At 44.9% G+C, this 17389-nt stretch overlaps 1 protein-coding gene across 1 annotated transcript in view; it reads right to left on the bottom strand.

The window, feature by feature from the left end:
• The window catches only part of LOC309587432 (gamma-aminobutyric acid receptor subunit rho-2-like), a gene marked incomplete at both ends in the record, with an annotated part of 37467 nt that overhangs the window by 15246 nt on the left and 4832 nt on the right, over window positions 1-17389 (bottom strand). Inside the window, 2 exon segments of the mRNA XM_082305585.1 lie at window positions 1590-1657; window positions 12567-12673. Of these exon segments, the coding sequence (XP_082161711.1) occupies window positions 1590-1657; window positions 12567-12673 (175 nt within the window).

The raw sequence follows: 17389 nt of genomic DNA, 5'->3' as shown, positions 1-17389 counted from the left end.
GTGCTTCTTTGGGGCACCAGGTGCCTGTTGAAGCAGCAGTAGGCAAAGGCTTCCTGACCCAGGGTACCCAGTTTCCAAGGCCACTAACCCTTCAGAGCACTTTGAAAGAAGTCCTGCCTGCAGTTCGACCCTGCCTGCAGCTCTGCCCTGCCTGCAGCGGGGAGCCAAGGAGGGCATCCTGGTGCTGGCACAGCCAGCCCAGCTCCCCTGGCCATGCAGACAGCTTACTGCTGGCTCTCCTCTCCATGAACGCCCACGCTGGGACAAACTGCTGGAAAAACAAACCAGCATAACCCAGACTGACCTGGGAGACTGTTCTTCCACCCCAAATACAAATCGGCAACTGCTGTGGAAAGTACTTGTCCTGTGCCGGGAAAATAGGACTGCAGAGCTGTCTACAGCAAAGGGAGATAGAGCTGCCCTCAAAACTTTCTGATGGGCAAGATTTTTCTTGAAATTGGATGCTCCTGACAGGAAGTATTGCAAGTTATTTACTTGCACTAATCAGGTCTTTTTGCTGCTACAACATTATCTTGATATATTAGAGCCCCAAGCCTCCTTGCGACGACCATTTCTGCGCTGAAAGCTCCCTCCCACACGCTTCATTGCACGCATCTCCCCAAACCATCTCTTTCAATATCCAGGCAGGCAAGCTCCCTTCTTTTAATGAGATGTAATTGCACTGCAATAAAAACTGATTAGCCAAAAGCTCTTCCTTTAAGTCTTCATGTTTTGCCTAGGCCAGAGAAGGTGCCCAAAAACAGGGAGGAAGGAATCAAGAAGTTTCCTCTTTTCCTCTATGTTCCCCTTTCCATTTCTCTTTCCAGTGCTTTTACTCTGTTTCTTATCATTAAAAAAAAAAAAAAAAAAAAAACAGGAAAATGCTTGTGAACACTCCTTTCCCCTTGAAACCTGTTGAGGGTTAAAAAATGTGTGTATTTCTTCCTCTTTTGTCATGAATAAAAAAATAAAGATACTAAATCACAATCAAAGTTGGTGCAAATTTCCTGAACAGCATCATCATTGACTGAAAGAGTATTCCCCCTCCCTGCCCCAAATTCCACTTTGGCAGAGGCAGTTCAGGCCCCCCTGGCAGCTCCCACTCATGGGCCTCCGTGAGGTAACCCCCAGAGATGAAGAAGCAGGAGCAGCTCCTTCTCATTTACATTGCCAACTTAATTTTCTAATGCACCTCCCAGAATCATGCATTTAAAACAAATGGACTCAATGGTTCCCTAAGAAAGAAACCTCTTGCAGTAAGTGCAGCTTCTGTGAACTTCACCATATACCTTCAAACCTTTGTATGCAGCTGTTCATAGTTTTGGTTGTGATAGATACTTCATAGCACTGATTATTCTCCCATTTAAGGTCCCTTTTTCCTTCATACTTTTAATCTTTTTCTGAAGATACAGAGATAAGCCTTTGATCACTTGGTTTTATCAAGTCTTTAGTTCTGAGTATCAGCCTCTTTGAATTTCCCAAATGCTGCCATTACTTTCTTCTGACCAATAATTTGAAATCCATAGGTTTCAAGTGGGAGGGACTTTTTATGACTAGGAATAACTGAGGCTTAAAAGAGGATTACGTACCATGTCAACCTCAGAAATACTGTCCAAGCTTTCAACTTGCACATCCACCCCAACAGGAATTGCAGGGCCTGTAGGAGAATCAGATTTAGATATGTAAATAACTATTCTTTTATATCATCTGCATTTAATTAGCACTATAAGGTAGCATGCAAAACATTTCTCAGCTTATGTTATACTTTCCTGTCCATGATTCTTCACGAGAGGGCTGGGGGAAGAGTCAGTGAATAACCATGTAAGGCCCCTTTTGAAACACTGAATTATCTTCCCCTTGGCATGCGCTGCAGTGTTGATGCTGCCCAGCTAATCCAGAGCTTGGATGAACCATTTGCATATGTTTTTAAAAGCTGAGCCATCTCACTATAAATTTTAGGCCTTTATGAACAAATTTGGCCCCAAGAACAGGGGACTGAGAAGAAGAAACTGCAAGCAATGAGCTCTTCCTTGTGGGTTTCTCATTTCTTATCAGCAAGACAAGCTACATTAAACTCTCAAGAGCCCATCACCATTTTCATTCATGTGACTCATTGATGATGCTAATAGTTTTCCACAGTAGTTTTAAAATTAGCAACCAGAGAATTCACAAAGAGTAAATAAGCAGAAAACATCCCATAACAAATGCTTACTCCTCTATGACTAGAAATCCTGTATGAAAATTCCACTGTAGACTGCTGCTCATTAGAATAGAATCATAGAATCACAGAATGCTTTGGGATGGAAGGGACCTTTAAAGGCCATCTAGTCCAACCCCCCTGCAATGGGCAGGGACATCTACAACTAGATCAGGTTGCTCAGAGCCCCATCCAGCCTGGCCTTGAATGTTTTCAAGGATGGGGCATCTACCACCTCTCTGGGCAACCCGTTCCAGTGTTTCACCACCCTCATCGTGAAATATTTTTTCTTTGTGTAATTAATGCCCAGGACCTCCTCAGGTTACTGAAGTTCCTCATAGTGTGTCCTCACACAGCTTTTTCCCTTTTCTGCTGCACTGAGGAGGTAAATGCCTGCAGAGATGTGCACACCAAGCGTGACCCATGAAGACAGGTCAGCAGGAACTGCTGAGGAACAGTCCAGGTGGATCCACTGTTACCTTGAGCTCTCAGTGCGTGGCAGTGGGTCTCACAGGGCTCACGCCGATGTGTGTGTCTGGAGCATATCTCCAGCCTGGGCACTGTCAGCAAGACGGGTGGTGGTGAAGGACGTAGCAGCTCTGCAAATGTGTCTGGGACTTGCCCAGCAGAAATGAATTTTCCAAGGATCATAGTGGCCTCTATGAAGGTTTGCAGAGATTTTTAGCACCTAGATTTTGAACCTGATTAGCAGCTGGATGGTGTTTAAGAGGCACCACAATCCCTTTGTAGATCCAGACCTGTATTTGCGCAGTGCCATGCACAGCAGGGCCTGCTGCATGCATGTATTTAGCTACAGTAGCATCTTCCTCAAGACCACATCCAAGTTCTGAATACACTGTAAGGCTACCAAGACAGCAGCACTGCTGTTTTGAGAACGCAGAGCACTTTTGCACACTGCCATCCGTCCTGCTCCTGTACCTGCACAGACTCCCACCCATCTTCAGGGCTTTTGAACACAGCCTTACATTTGCCTCTGCTGGAGGAGAAAGAAGCGCCAACCCAGCTTTGGTAGGGACAGAGTAATCACAAAGCCTATGAGACAAACTGATTATTGCGACTGGCCCTGATACAGATTTTGCTAGGGCTTTGATAAGCCAGTCTCACCAAATTACAGCAGAGCGTGCTGATGGTGACACTGTCCCCCTTCCGCACGCACGGCTCCCGCCTGTTGCACCCACGCTGTCCATCAGCAGCTGTGCTGGATACAGGCACCCTCAAGCAAGCCCTGTGGAGCAGGACTAGGCTCCTCAACACCACCAATTCCAATTTAAGTGACTGTTGCCCCCATCAATGAAGCTGAAACACAGCTAACCCAGCACTTTTAGATGACTCCTAGATGCTTACAAACACCTACATATCACATTCAGACACACAACTGTGCACTTCATGCTTAAAAAAAATGCCAGCAAACATTTGCTCGCTCCTATTGGTGTCTTGGTGGTGTCTGTTCAAGCCAAAGGGTGTTTGCAGGAAGACTTACTTGGGGATAAATTCCAATTAATCTGCACTGGCATGTTTCTCAGGAGCCCAGAGACTTTGATAAGATTTTTCACTCCAATGACATGAGCCCACCTTGCTCCCTTTCAGTTGCTTATGTATTATAAGGAATCACTGGAGGCCAAGGAAATTCTCACCCTGTTGGTGTTCAGTTCCTCTTCTCCCAGGTATTCCCCAAAACTGGGAAAACCCACAAAGCCCCAGTCTGCACCGCTGATGAAATGCAGACCTGCTGTCACAACCACGTCCAGCAGCGGGGCTGAGAGGTGCCGAAGATTTTCTTCCTCTTGCACACAGGGCTTCACAACACAGATGTGCTTGTTCAACAGGTGAGAATAGTCCCCAGCCCCCTCCCCAAATTACCCGGGGAATGACTTTCAGCAAAGGGTGAAGTTGCATAGACGAGTAGACTTTGTGGTGAGACCTTCTATAAGACTGTTCATCTCACTGAGCCACAGAAAATTAACCCAGCCAAAACCAACAGCAGCAGCAGCAGCAGCAATTGGACTATTTTCTTCCAAATCAGTGACTTGAATCAGCCCAGGGAAAGACCTGTCAGGTGGCCGAGTTGGCCACTGGGGCCAGAGGAGACAGGCAGGGAGGAGCACAGCAGGTCAGAGAGGCCTCTGCTTTTGGTGGCACCAGCTCAGCTCCTCATGAGCCAGTCCCTGCCTACCAGGCCAGGAAACGTGCTCAGTCCTTACTGCTGTGGCTACAGGATGCAACCATTCATCAGCCCGTGGATTCCTTCTCAGACCATCGTAACTCATCAAAGAGAGGCAAATCCACAGCAAAATCACAGATATCTTGTCACCCTTGCCATGCATCCTTTCTTTTGACTGGCTCCTTGCCCCAGAAGGAGATATTGCTTACGTCCAAAGCAGATGTGTCCTTCCTAACATGCAATCCAGCATCCTGCAGACAGTGACTAGCACATGGCCCTTCTGTCACCCCACAAATGCATTATCTTCTTGTTTGACCAGAGGAAATGGTGGCTTCATTGAGTGGAAATATTGTGGCAATGGCTGTGTATTCTGCTCCCCTTCATCCTCGTCAGCTGAGTAGTTGTGGAGTATGATAAGGTCTACCAAGCAAATTAGCTTATAGAGTGCTGTTTTTAAGGAGGTGATTTGTTACTTCTGGTTCTTTCAGTTGACCTAATAAGTGATGCTACATCTCACTACATACCCTGCCTGTTTTACATACAGTACTTTAACACAGTCCTTTCCAATCTGAAATCACTCTATGAGTTCATACCTTGGTTGCAGCCACACTTCCTTCTACTCTCTATGATTATTTAGGACATTGAGTAAACAAAACTTAAAAACAACACCAAAGAAAGAATTTCTATATGACATTCTTCCTGCTCAGTAAAATGTGCTTTGTTTTTTGGTTTTTTTTTTTAAACAAGGTAGCAAAAAGCACTGTATCTGTGGTGATAACAAGCACTTTGATGTGCCGTATAGCCAACAGAGAAACAACACAAGCCTGCTGATAGGCAGTGCCCTGTTGGTAGCCAGTTAGTTTTCCTTGCCTCAGATACCTTGTGAAGTCATACATGGTGGTCAATAAGAGCCTGAGCAATAATTGAAATACTTATCATCTGTTCCCTTAATGCCTTTAAATACCTAATAGCTCTTCAGTGTAGTCATGTTTGTGATGATACTTAACTTGGGCTTCTGCTACAGCACGGCTCAATGCTCAGAGTAAGTCACTTCAGGAAGGCTCCATGGTCCAACACAGCCCAGGTCAAGGCAGACACAAGGCTGCCCTCAGCACTGCCTCTGGCTCTTGCCAGAGAAAGCGTTTGTAATTAATATTATTTGTTGTCACACACAGCTGTTGACATTACAGTAGCGCCCACAGTGCTTCCAAACAGCCATGTTGTGGTAAGCACGGTGCTAACAGAGAAGACGCGGTCTCTGCCAGGATGGCTTCACAGCGCAATCAGGTTGTGCCAGAAGAGGAAGGCAGCGGTCGGCCGTGGTGCTTCCCACTGGGTCTCCCTGGTGCCGAGGGGCTGCGTGCCCAGCACGTGCTGGGCAGCCCCCCTCAACTTCCAGACTGCAAGAGACACTCTCTGTATATGAATGCTTAATTTAGCTTTGATTCAGGAAATGAAAATCCATCCGAAGTCTATTTACTGCTGCAATTTCCACACTTGTCTGAATACTAATCACAGATTAAAAAAAAAAAAAAAACAACAAAACAACAAAAAGCAAACAAAAACCCCAAAACCACAAACAGAATAACACTGCCAAGTTGGTATTTGTCCCTCTCTCCTATTCCTTCTCTATCTGTTCTTGAAGATAAAATGCCATGTCCATATTCTTTTCTTTTTTCATGTTCCTGCACCAAATGCTCAGTTTGGCTCCCAGATAACCAGCAGCTACCTCACTACAAGGACAAAGTCTAAGCTTCAGTCTGGAGCTGACATGAAGCTTTATTAATGCCAAAATAAAGGGTGTTCAATTTAAAGCTGGATGGTCTGGAAAGTCCTTAAGAGGCCTGAGGTTGGGTTAGGTGTCTTGTGTATCAGTGAAACTGCTTTTACTTTTTTTCTTTTCTGCAGTTAATCATGAATTTGAGGGATGATAAAACAGTGCATATAACAGAGAGAAAGAGAAATCATTTGGACTCTGGACTCAAATGTGAAGTTCTTAATACAAACAGTATGAAGATGAGACTGTAAAACTTACTTATCAGTGGAAATAATATTTACCCTGCCTTTCTTGGGCAAAATCCTACTACAACCATCAGGAGCAATCACTGCTTTTCCCTTCTCCCTGCTCCTCATTCAGCACCTGGGGCTGAGGCAATGAGAGAGCGCACGAGTGGGAATGAGGGCACATTGAGACACCCAGACTTTTTGGAGGAGGCTTGGACAAGAGGTTGGGCTGAGCAGGGAAGGGTGGGTGACGGGCCAGTGGGGCCAGCCCAAATGTTGCTGCCTGGGAGCTAGTGGTAGGAATCAAATGATCACCAAGTCCTGCTCTAGGTGATGAGCAAAACTGATAATGATAATTGTTTATTCACTTGGCCCATCACTCTTTAAAACTTCTACCAAGATGCAGTTTTGCAGAGGTACTTGATGCAAGCAACGTTGTAAATGCATGCAGTGTCTGAAGCAAAACAGAAGCCCTGTAAAGAAATGCCCTCCTTAAACCACAGAAACAAACCCTGGGTTTCCTTAAAGGTCACCTGGGCTACAGCACGTACCATTGAATTAAATGGCTGCTGATCAGTCACAGAAAGATGTCAAGAGATCTTTGGTCTCACTAATCCTTGGAGTCAATTGGGAACTGCTAGCTTTTTAATCCTCTCCCTCTGGAAACTAAACTGTTAAACCACTGGGGCTCCAGATGCTTTGCCAAATTCCACATCAAATGTCACTAGGGAGGAGCAAACAGAGAAAAAAAAACCTCTTTATTGAGGGGGAGCAGAGGATGAGGAAGGTGTGAACAGGAAGGGAAAAGAACAGCTGAGAAGGTATCTGACACACTGAACAGGTAGACAGAGGACAAGTAACTTAGATTATAACATTAAATGTAAAAAAACCCTCATCAACTAGCTTTTCCTTGTCATAAACAATATTTTATCAATATTAATTTTTTTCTTCAGAGAGAGGAAATACAGAAGGATCAGCTTGGAGAATTACAAGCAGGAAAAGACCTGAATACTGTAACACTGGAGAAATCTCAAAGCTCAGGCTCCTCTCTAGGATGGTTCAGTGTTGGATGGGAAGGTAAACGGATCCATGTGAAAGCTGTGGATTTGGCTGAGATGACGAAGCAGTGCTGCTTTGCTCAAAGACTGCAGCCCAGCAAAGGTTTTCAGCTCATACTTTAGGGTCTCTGAAAAGTGTCAGCCAAATTCATGGAATTATTCAAATTAAACATGACCTCAAGTATTTACAGATCAAGGTCTGGAGAGAAATTGTATAACCTTCAACTGAAGCATTTCTTCCAGAAACAGCAAACGTGTCAACATCCATTATCTCCATCACTGTCCACAGCAATATCTTGCAGAACAGAAATCCTAATCCAGCAGGACTGATACAACCAGAAAGCAAACTCTGGACTCTTAGAAAACTTCATAAAAGTCACAGACTTCCACTTACAACACAGAAACGAACACACCAATAAAGTATTCCCCTTGCATCTCAGACAGCACGTGGCAGCTTCCAAGCAAACTCAAGACACTTGCACAGTCATTAGCAATTTTGATGATATAAAAATTGGAAATGGAAAATAGGAGTTTTTCATTTTGAGGGAGATATTTATATTTGCATGTTGAGAGAGGATTGAAGTGACCTGAACCACCACCCAAGGCTGATAGGAGTGCTTCTACTTTCTCTCTTGTATTGGACGGTATCCATTAGCCCCACAATTTCTGTGTAGGATTGACAGGTGATACAGGAGAGCACCCTTGCACCTTCTCCCTGTAAAGGTACCACCTTCTGAAACTGTGTCAGCAACATCTTATTTCTGGAAATTCCTGCATGTCAGTGTCCTTGCCTCAAATCAAACTTGGGTATTAAAAAGATACTCAGGGACCAGCCTGTCAAGGTGTTTGTGGCTTTCTATGTCTTTATTCCTTTACCAAGTTCACAACCTGGTGTCCTGGGAATCAGCAGTGAGAGCGCTCCCTCATTTCTCTTTCCTCTGCAGTGAGCTGCTCTGTTTTGTGACCTGCTCTTCCATGAAAGCCATTACACATTGGACTGAGGTGCTGCATATAGAAAAGATGCCGCACAGAATACCTTTAGAGAAGGCCCACCGTGCATCTGCATTCCGTGATTGCACAAGTAGAATAGACGGACACAACAAGTCTCCATTTTGGGTGGGTTCTGACACCGAGACTTTATGGCTTGTTTCACCTTGCAAAAACTCCAGTTTGAATACTAAACTCTGTCCCAGGCTGAATGGGACATCTGGTCTGGGGCTAACCCCTCTAGGAAACCCAGGAGTTTTCCACGAGTCCTGTTCAGGAATGACTTCAGAAGGTGCCCAACATTAAATCCTGTCGCGTCCCTGCGTGTCTTGGCACCTAAAACCACTCACTGAGGAGCAGCCATGAAAGCTACACAGGACCAGTCAGTTTCCAGTCAGAAATGGGTACTGGACACAAACATGGGTTTTATTTTTTAACACTGCAGGAGGCTTTGGAAGATAGGGAATAGCATGCTACCGTGAAAATGCCTGGTGTCAGTTTTCCACTCCAGCTCTGAGACTAAAGCTTTGCAACATCTCTTTAATTTTTCTCTTTGGCAGTGATTTCAAAGGCTCATTATTTTTCTCTGAGACAGTCTCTCTTTCCTCTCAGCTGTCTTTGAAGGAGTGAGGCAGATGTAGGCCCTGAGACAAAAATATCTACATAGGAAACAAGCAAATTTGAGACTTCTTTGCTGCCAGATATATTGCACACACCCAGAGAGGCTCGCAGATGCCCATAAGGGATCCCATGTCTGCAAGCTGCAAAACAGTCTTCAGTGGTCCTGCATGTACGTGTATGTGTGTATATATTTTTTTTTTTTTTTTTTTAATGTATGCATATATGTCTGGGACCTCTTCAGTGTGGGCAGCTACCAGGCAGTCACCACCAGGATATGCTCATCAGCTGCCACATGACTGCAGAGACCTTCGTTTGCTCACATCCCATTGAGGGAGAAGCAAGTTTTATTCCAGCCCTTGATACAAATCCTAAGCGAACTGCTGATGCTTCATTCACCCCACCATTCATCCGTCCTGACAAAAATACTGCCAAGAAAGGGCAGCGAGGACCAGCTGACGTTAGGCTATTAGGCTATGAAGAAATATAATAAAAGTACAGCATTAGGCTGTCCCTCAGCAAAGATACAGCTATTTTAAGTATCAGCTAAAGCTGCTTATTCACAGGCTCCCTGTAAAATACGAGATGTCATAGATGAAATGCTTAAAATGGATGTTTAAGGAAGGCAGTAAACCAAACATTTACATAATCTTTAAATACTAATATTTGTAAATAATACCTGAACATCTGCTAGCTGGAACAAGGTCACTGACATGGAAATAACAGCCCAAGGGTCATAACAAACGCAGTCTATTTTAGCTTATGGAGGCTACTTTGAGCATCAGCAAAGCAAAAATCTTTGTCATTACCACCATGCCCAATAGCTTGCCTCTAATGGGCTGAGAGCACACAAGACAACCGTGCTTATTGGGCTGTTAATAACACAACTTACACAACATTTGCTTGCTCACTTGCTCTTTACCAAGATACTTTTTCTTGAAAACCCCTTCACCTTTCTCTAATGCTTTTCTTCTGTTTCACTTTGCATAACCCCAGCCTGCTCTGTCCAATGGTCACAGCTGTTCTGGGCTGGCAGCTTGCTGACTGTCCTCTGCAGACCAACAAGAGTCACCATGGCCACAATAAGCCACTTGGCCATGATAAGCCACGTGGCCACAAAGAGTCACCGTGGCCACAAAAAGCAGCTGCAGACCCCATCCCCTTTTTAGCTTAAAGTTCAGCGCTGAAGTTGTAGACTGGTCCACCAATAATGTTGAAGGTTAACAGCTGCCCATTACTCAACCAAGCTTGGGAACGATCACTTTTAAGGTATGGGGTTTCTTTATAGTCTAATGTCACTCACAGTCTCCTTCTGATGTTATTTATGTTTTCCAGAGATGAGTTGCCTTTCCCGCCTGCACCATAACATCACAGGCCCAATGCAATGCCACGGGGCTGGACTCTCCGTTAGACAGTGGTCCCTGGGCTGCCCGCAAAGAGGGTCTTAGGCCAGCAGCCACTTACAATCACACGCATCCCACGGACTCCTCTACACCGCTTCAGCAGTACAAAAGCCTTTTTATCCTACGGAGGTCAGACCACATCAGTTTGACTGGCGTTGCCGCAGCAAAAAACTGGAAGGACTCACAGGGTGTAGCAAATCACTGTGACTGCCTGACGAATAACATTAGAGAAGAAAATAGAAGGATCGCCTCTTACCAGGCTTTTGTTTTCTTTCCTTTATATTTTTTTCCATCAGGATTATCATCTGTCACTAAAAATACACTGCATAATTCTGCAGCTGTGCAAGAACCTGTAGCACCCAGACTGTCTCCATGCCTGTGAATCATGCTTTCCAAGGCTGGAGCCTCAACAAAGTTGTTGCTATGTTTTGTTCCTTATCATATGCAACTTTAGTGCAACTTTCCTAACACCCCACCTTTGTTCCAGGTAGCTCTGCAACCTAAGGAGGTTTTGAGCAAAAATTACAGAAACGCCATGTTTTTCCTTTACAAAAAGTCACCTTCTCACCAAAGGCTGTTAGGATATTTCTCAATTTTATAAATGGTACTCCAAGTTTTTAAACTTTAGCAGTATCCTAATGCTTGTGATGAGGGGTAACATAACAAAACAAGACAAGGAGGAGATTAAAATGCAGTTACATTAGCACTGGAAGAGTAACCATGTAACTATGTGTGTCTGCTTGGTGGGAAATGTGCACAGAGGTGTTCCTCACGGGCTCTGTGACATTGATAAAAGTAGTAAAAATTTGGTCTGTTTACAGAAATACAGTGCAGTGGTGACACTGGGCATCAAAACCTAAACTGGGGAACACTGGTGATGACACATTTTGGACTCTGAAGTCCACATCTACATCTCGTCTACACATCTTTTAAATACCTCCAGGGATGGGGACTCCACCACTTCCCTGGGCAGACTGTTCCAGTGCTTGACAGCCCTTTTGGTGAAGAAATTTTTCCTAATATCCAACCCAAACCTGCCGTGGTGCAGCTTGAGGCTGTTTCCTCTTGTCCTATCGCTTGCTACTTGGGAGAAGAGACTGACCCCCACCTCGCTACAACCTCCTTTCAGGTAGCTGTAGAGAGCGATAAGGTCTCCCCTCAGCCTCCTCTTCTCCAGGCTAAACAACCCCAGTTGCCTGGGTTGTGAGCACGGGGACAGCAGTGTGCTGTCAGATCAGCACATCTGCACTGTAGGGTGAGAAACATCTTTCCAGCTGCGCCAGGAACGGGCAGGTCAGAGGAGCTCTGTTCTATGGACTAGGTGCAAAATGCAAAATACCCCTGTGACCCACTGGACAGGGAGATGTTGCACTTCGTCCTAGAAGGCCGACTGACAAAGGATGCAGTATTAGCCATTCAGCAAAAGCTGCAGAAAACTCTGTGCTTATCTCTGGAGGGGCTTGGTTATTGATCTAATCAGAAGAGGGGTATCCATGCTGGTATACCAGCAGATTTTTTATTCAAGTACGCTTGTACCTCTGCAGTAGTGACCTTAGAAAGACTAGGCAAGCATGTTCCTGTAACTGGGTATAACAGAAGACAGAAGTGAAGGTGATGGAGGCCTCCCCTCCTGCTCTTTTGGTTGCTTTAGAGAGTTGGAGACAAGATTTTATCTGGACAAAACCACTCCATTTTCTCCCAGCAAGGATAGGATGTGATCCACCTAACGAGTTCTTTACTTTGCAATTTGATCACATCAGCTGAAAAGGTCATTGCAACTTCACATCTACAAGTGAACATTAAAACCTGCAGCTTGTTCATCTTCTCAACAGTGACATGCTTACCAGGAGGGTCCATCCTGAGGCTGGGGAACAGTAGCCAAAAAAAGAGCCAGCTTCAGCAACAGGAAGGTGTGTAGGAGCTGTACAGAGGACTATGAGGTGAGGATGAGGCCTCTCCGAATTGCCTTGAGTATCTCCTGAAACCACCCAAGTCCTTTCCCCTCACACTGGGGCATCTGGCCAGAGGCTTTTTTTTTTAAATTACAAGATTAATAAGATAATTAGATGACTCTTAGTTAGATGAGCATGAAATCAAGAGAACCATTTTATTCTCACCTCCAAAAGCTGGCCGCATGGTGAAGTCATGGTCATCAACCCTGAGAAGTTGCTCTGTCTTTCCTTTCCAAGTTTTGGTCACATCATGATTCTTCTTATAGATGTGGCTGCAAAAAACAGCAATAGTATTGGTCTGATGTCTCTGCAAACGACTTCTGCCTGCCTGATTTCAGAGCCCCGGGAGTGGCATCCTTGTGGGCACAGCCCCACGGAGGGAAGCGGGGTTGCTGCCAGCACCACGGCGTAGGCCAGCGCGGCAGCCCCAATGCTGCCTCTCCGCAGCATTAACTCAGACCTGGCCCCCACTGAGGACACCCCTGCCATCTCGGCCGGCTCCAAGACGGACACGGTGCTCTCTCCAGCCCGCACACCGGGGAGGCACAGGGCCGAGAGCACAGCAGTAAAAGCAGCTGATTCTGCCCCACATGCTACCCAGCCAGGACTTGGCTGGGTATCAAGGCAACGTTATCATGAGAAAGCTCTTGTTGACGGCGGTCACTCAATGTCATACGCTATTCTGAGACTATCATCTGCCCCAGAAGCATCAGCTGAGTACCAGCAGTTTGTGTGGACAGAGGGCTTGCTTTGCTTTTTGACTTTTAACAATGACAAAATCACCCATTTCCCTCCACAGCAGCAGGAAAAGAGGGGGTTTATCTAGAAACATCAGCAAGATCTGCAATCCTTCACTTTTCTGGATATTAAGGGGGAAAAAGTCCTAACTTTTTATTTGAGAGATCACATAACAATAGAACAAGGATGACAACAAACCCCTGAGACAAGTGTTAGAAAGTCACTGAAATGGCATAAGTGGGTAACTAAACAGCAGACAGACAGATACTGCGTGGACTCTCAGAAGAACGTCCAGATCAGCCTCCCTGGCATTCCCCAGCGGCGCAGGAAGGAGCACTTGGACCATTAAGATTCCTCAACCCCTTTCTCTGGTCATGAGAACTGACAAAGCTGGAAATACTGCTGCAGTTAGCTGTTTGTCAGCAACTTACCAAAAAGAAGAAGAATAACTAGAAAGAACTTTATGCAAAAGCGTTTAGATTCATTTGCCTGTGTGGGAGAAATATTACTGACAGTAAAGAACAAAAGTTTGGAGGAAAAATAAAGGGACCACTCTAATAGATACAAAGATGAGGGTGAATTAGGCTTAAAATCTCGATCAAAAATTCAGAGCTTAGAAAACCATCACCACACGTGTAAGTGTGGCTGTGGAAGGGCCATGGATGTGCTTCAGGGTCATTAAAATACAAATCATGATGAGTATTAGCAAACAGAGCATAAATTGCAAATCAGAAGAAAAGTTTCCCACCAGATCATTCAATTCAGTAACAATAAAACCTAAGGGGCGTTGATAGCTGCTGCTAACATGGATAACCTGCTTACTTTAATAAGGAGGTGAAAAAGAAGCAACAGAATTTAAAAAAATGTATTAAATGGATGTTTTGAAAGAACATAAGCCCTGTGCTCAAAGGTGCATGCTACATCATAGGAAAATTTGGATCCCCCTCGTCTCACCTCACTTTGGGCTCCTGTTTAAATCGGGATATCGGAGCGTCTCTCTCCCTGCTGGCTGTAAAAAAGAGCCAGCTGCAGCAACCACCCTCCCAACACGGCTGCATTCATGGTTACCTAAAAGCAGGGGGATAAACCCAAGCACAGCCATTAATGGGAATGATCGGGGGCAAAAGTTGAGCTTTTCGCTGCTTGCTGCAGGGGGAGGTCGTGTTTCTTTGCAAAGGTTAGGGCTGCTGACTAAAAGTGCTCCACTTCACGGTCCGCAGTATTGCCTCTGCTCCTGAAAAGCTGGCAGTGGAGAAGAATGATCGTACTGTGTCTGTGACTGGACTTTACTGTGAATTTAACCATCAGGGAAAGGCCTAAGTACCAGTGAATGATCAATCAAATCTCTCTACTCAAAGAACGGGGGAAAAAAATCAAGTTAAAAATCCAACAAAACTTTGGATTGCATGCTGTATGAGGAAATAGTATGGAAAACCCTGACGGCATTACAATGCCGTCTTGTAAATCGATGGCACAGCCTGACTGAAACGCCAAGCTCTGATCAATTCACTTAAAAATCATCAAACAGCGAACAGCACAGAGGAGAGTTGCTAAGAACAAGCCTGTGGCTGAGAGGCGTCAGAGGGCTGGCGGGGGACACCGACGCTGCCTTAGGAAGCAAACAGGTTTTCAGGAACTGCCTGAGCCAGGGGTTGCATTTAATAGCCAGCATTGAACCATCAGTTCATGCCCAATCCTTCAGGTACATGACGGAAGATTCAGAATTTACAGATAGAGGTCTGTCATTTCATTTTTAATCAATTTAATCCATTTACAAAGATTTTGTATAGAGCTATTTTTAATGACAGGCAGTCTACGCAGCCTTTGAAATGCATAATAACTATTTTTGTCAATTTAATCCAAAAGCAAGACCAAGTTTGTTTGAAAAAAACCCCATTCTTTATAACAGTGTGTGGCATCAGCTATGCTGGTGTCTTCTGATCCTCTCCGGCAGGGACCCCATGCCACCCCCACCGCTGTTTGGCATAGGAAGCATCTCACCATCTGCAGCAAAGGTGAATACAGCCGCCAGTGCCTTTGCAGAGCTGAAGGATGCACTGAGCACTCCTGCCCACCGGGCGCCTTTGCTGACAACCTGATCACCAATATCTCATAAATCCTCCCTGATGTACTTATGGTCTTTAGCACTTCTGATTATAGATTTGTCAGGGGTTCTTTCAGCTTTATGCACTCTGCAATTCACCACTATTCATTTAAAGCAACCCATCTCCTTTTCTATTTTATGCCATGTTTTTCATATATAATTTTATTGCTGTTTACACTTCGCTCAAGTGGGATGAGTTTGATAAAACTGTCTTTTGTGAGGACGTGTTCCTGTTTACAGACGAGAAAAGGGGACAGGTATCTCGCTGAGCTTCTGTAAAAGCTTCTCCATTATTGCCCTAAATTCTTTTTTATATTTTCCTTTCCAGTCACTTTTATTCAGAATTGTTCTCAATTGCATGAAATTGATCCTTTTTATATTGCCAAATATATCAAAGAAAATTAAATTTTGATGGCATGAGGAATCACAGATAACAGCTCAGCAGGACTCAAAAAAGCAGCGGGCATCTATGCAGACATTCAGACCTTTCCAGAGCAAGATAAAGAACTTATAAAATTGCTGTAGGGCATAAGGCAATGGCTAAGTGGTGAGCCTGAAAGGAAAGGTGATCTCCGTCCCGAGCACGGGGCAGCTGCTGGCAGCCAGGGTCCGGGAGGTTTCCGTACCTCCCTCTGGAGAATTCAGCATTGACTTTGGTCACAAGATGGTATCTCATGGTCATGGGACATTGGCTCCCATGATCCTGTTTCCTATTGGGACTCAGAAAAGTGTTTCTACAGTTTCAGTGAAAATCTTACCGCGCTTAAGTATATTCTGTGGGAAAAAAACCCAAAACGTGTTAGTTGAAGGTGTCATTTACTTTGTGTAGCAGCCACAGCAAGCTGGAGGAGGTGCACACTGCGTAAACCGAGCACCAAGAAAGGTACAAAACCTCCTGTTTTTCTAACTAACAAAGCATATGACTGCAAAAAGATCCCCTAGAGGATAAATGAAAAAAAAGAGAAGGTACAGTAAACAGTTTATGACTCCCATAACAATTAACTCGCTCCTAGATGAGCATTCCAAATTTATTATCATCTCCATTATGCTACAAGTGTATCCCACATAGATGTGTATCTTTAATATTAATGTACATGGATCACATGGGATCAGATATGGTCGAGAACTTTCTGACAAGCTGGGATGTAACATGCGCCACACCGACTCATCTGTGGTTTTATGCCTGGAGCAGGAAGGAAAGGAAAGAGACTTTCCTTGCCAGATTTCTAGAAAAAACTAAATCAGACTCTGGAAAATGATGGACACAAACTCAAAGGATGTGCACAATCACTGTTATCGTACACATTAGGAATATTTCATGGTCACGTGCCCAACACGCCTTATCATCTATTGCTTAGGTCCCTCCATTTTTGCTTGGATTTATAAAGTATGGTTTTTAACCAGAAAAAAAACCCAATCTGTTCTATGGTTGTTCATATTTTTGGCTTATTAAAGATGAACGCAGAATAGATTTGTTCTTCACAGCAATAAATGGAGCTGTTTTTTACCAAGTGTATCCCAAACCCTGCGCTCCTTGCCTCTTCCTACATCCATCCAGCCCAAAGCCAACAACAGTAACATAAGCAGAGGGCAAAATTCACAGGGAGGTTTTATGCAGAGGCACTCCCTTGCAAGGCTAAAAACTTGACCTTTTATTTGCACTATTTCAGGGCAGAACTATCCAACCTGCCTGGCTGTCCCCATGCCCCCTGCCACTTAAGACATCATCTTTGGCTCGCAGAAACAAAAAACAATTACAGGCCCTCCTCACTGTGAAATCAGTGCAGCTGGCACCCATGTCAGCAGTAGCAAAAATAAACCAGCATGTTTAATTGCAGAGGTACAGCACTGCGATAACGTTCAGCTTTCCGGTGTAAGCAGGCTGCTTGGGCAGCGAACGCTGCGAAGAGCCAAATGATGGAGATATGGGGGATAACGGGTGTAGCCAAGGGAGCCAGAGGCCACTGTTCCGCTGAAGAGGCCAGAGGCACGACTGTTGAAGAGACAGCACCGAATGCACGCAGGCTGGTGAGGAAGCCGTGTTGAATCATAGGATATCCTGAGTTGGAAGGGACCCACAAGGATCATCGAGTCCAACTCCTGTCCCTGCATAGGACAACCCCATCTGAGGGCATTGTCCAATTGC

The sequence above is a fragment of the Platalea leucorodia genome (assembly GCF_965183815.1).
Source record: "Platalea leucorodia genome assembly, chromosome: 3".
NCBI lineage: Eukaryota > Metazoa > Chordata > Aves > Pelecaniformes > Threskiornithidae > Platalea > Platalea leucorodia.
Note: the sequence above shows the minus strand (reverse complement) of the source record. Positions and strands in the feature narration are given on the sequence as shown.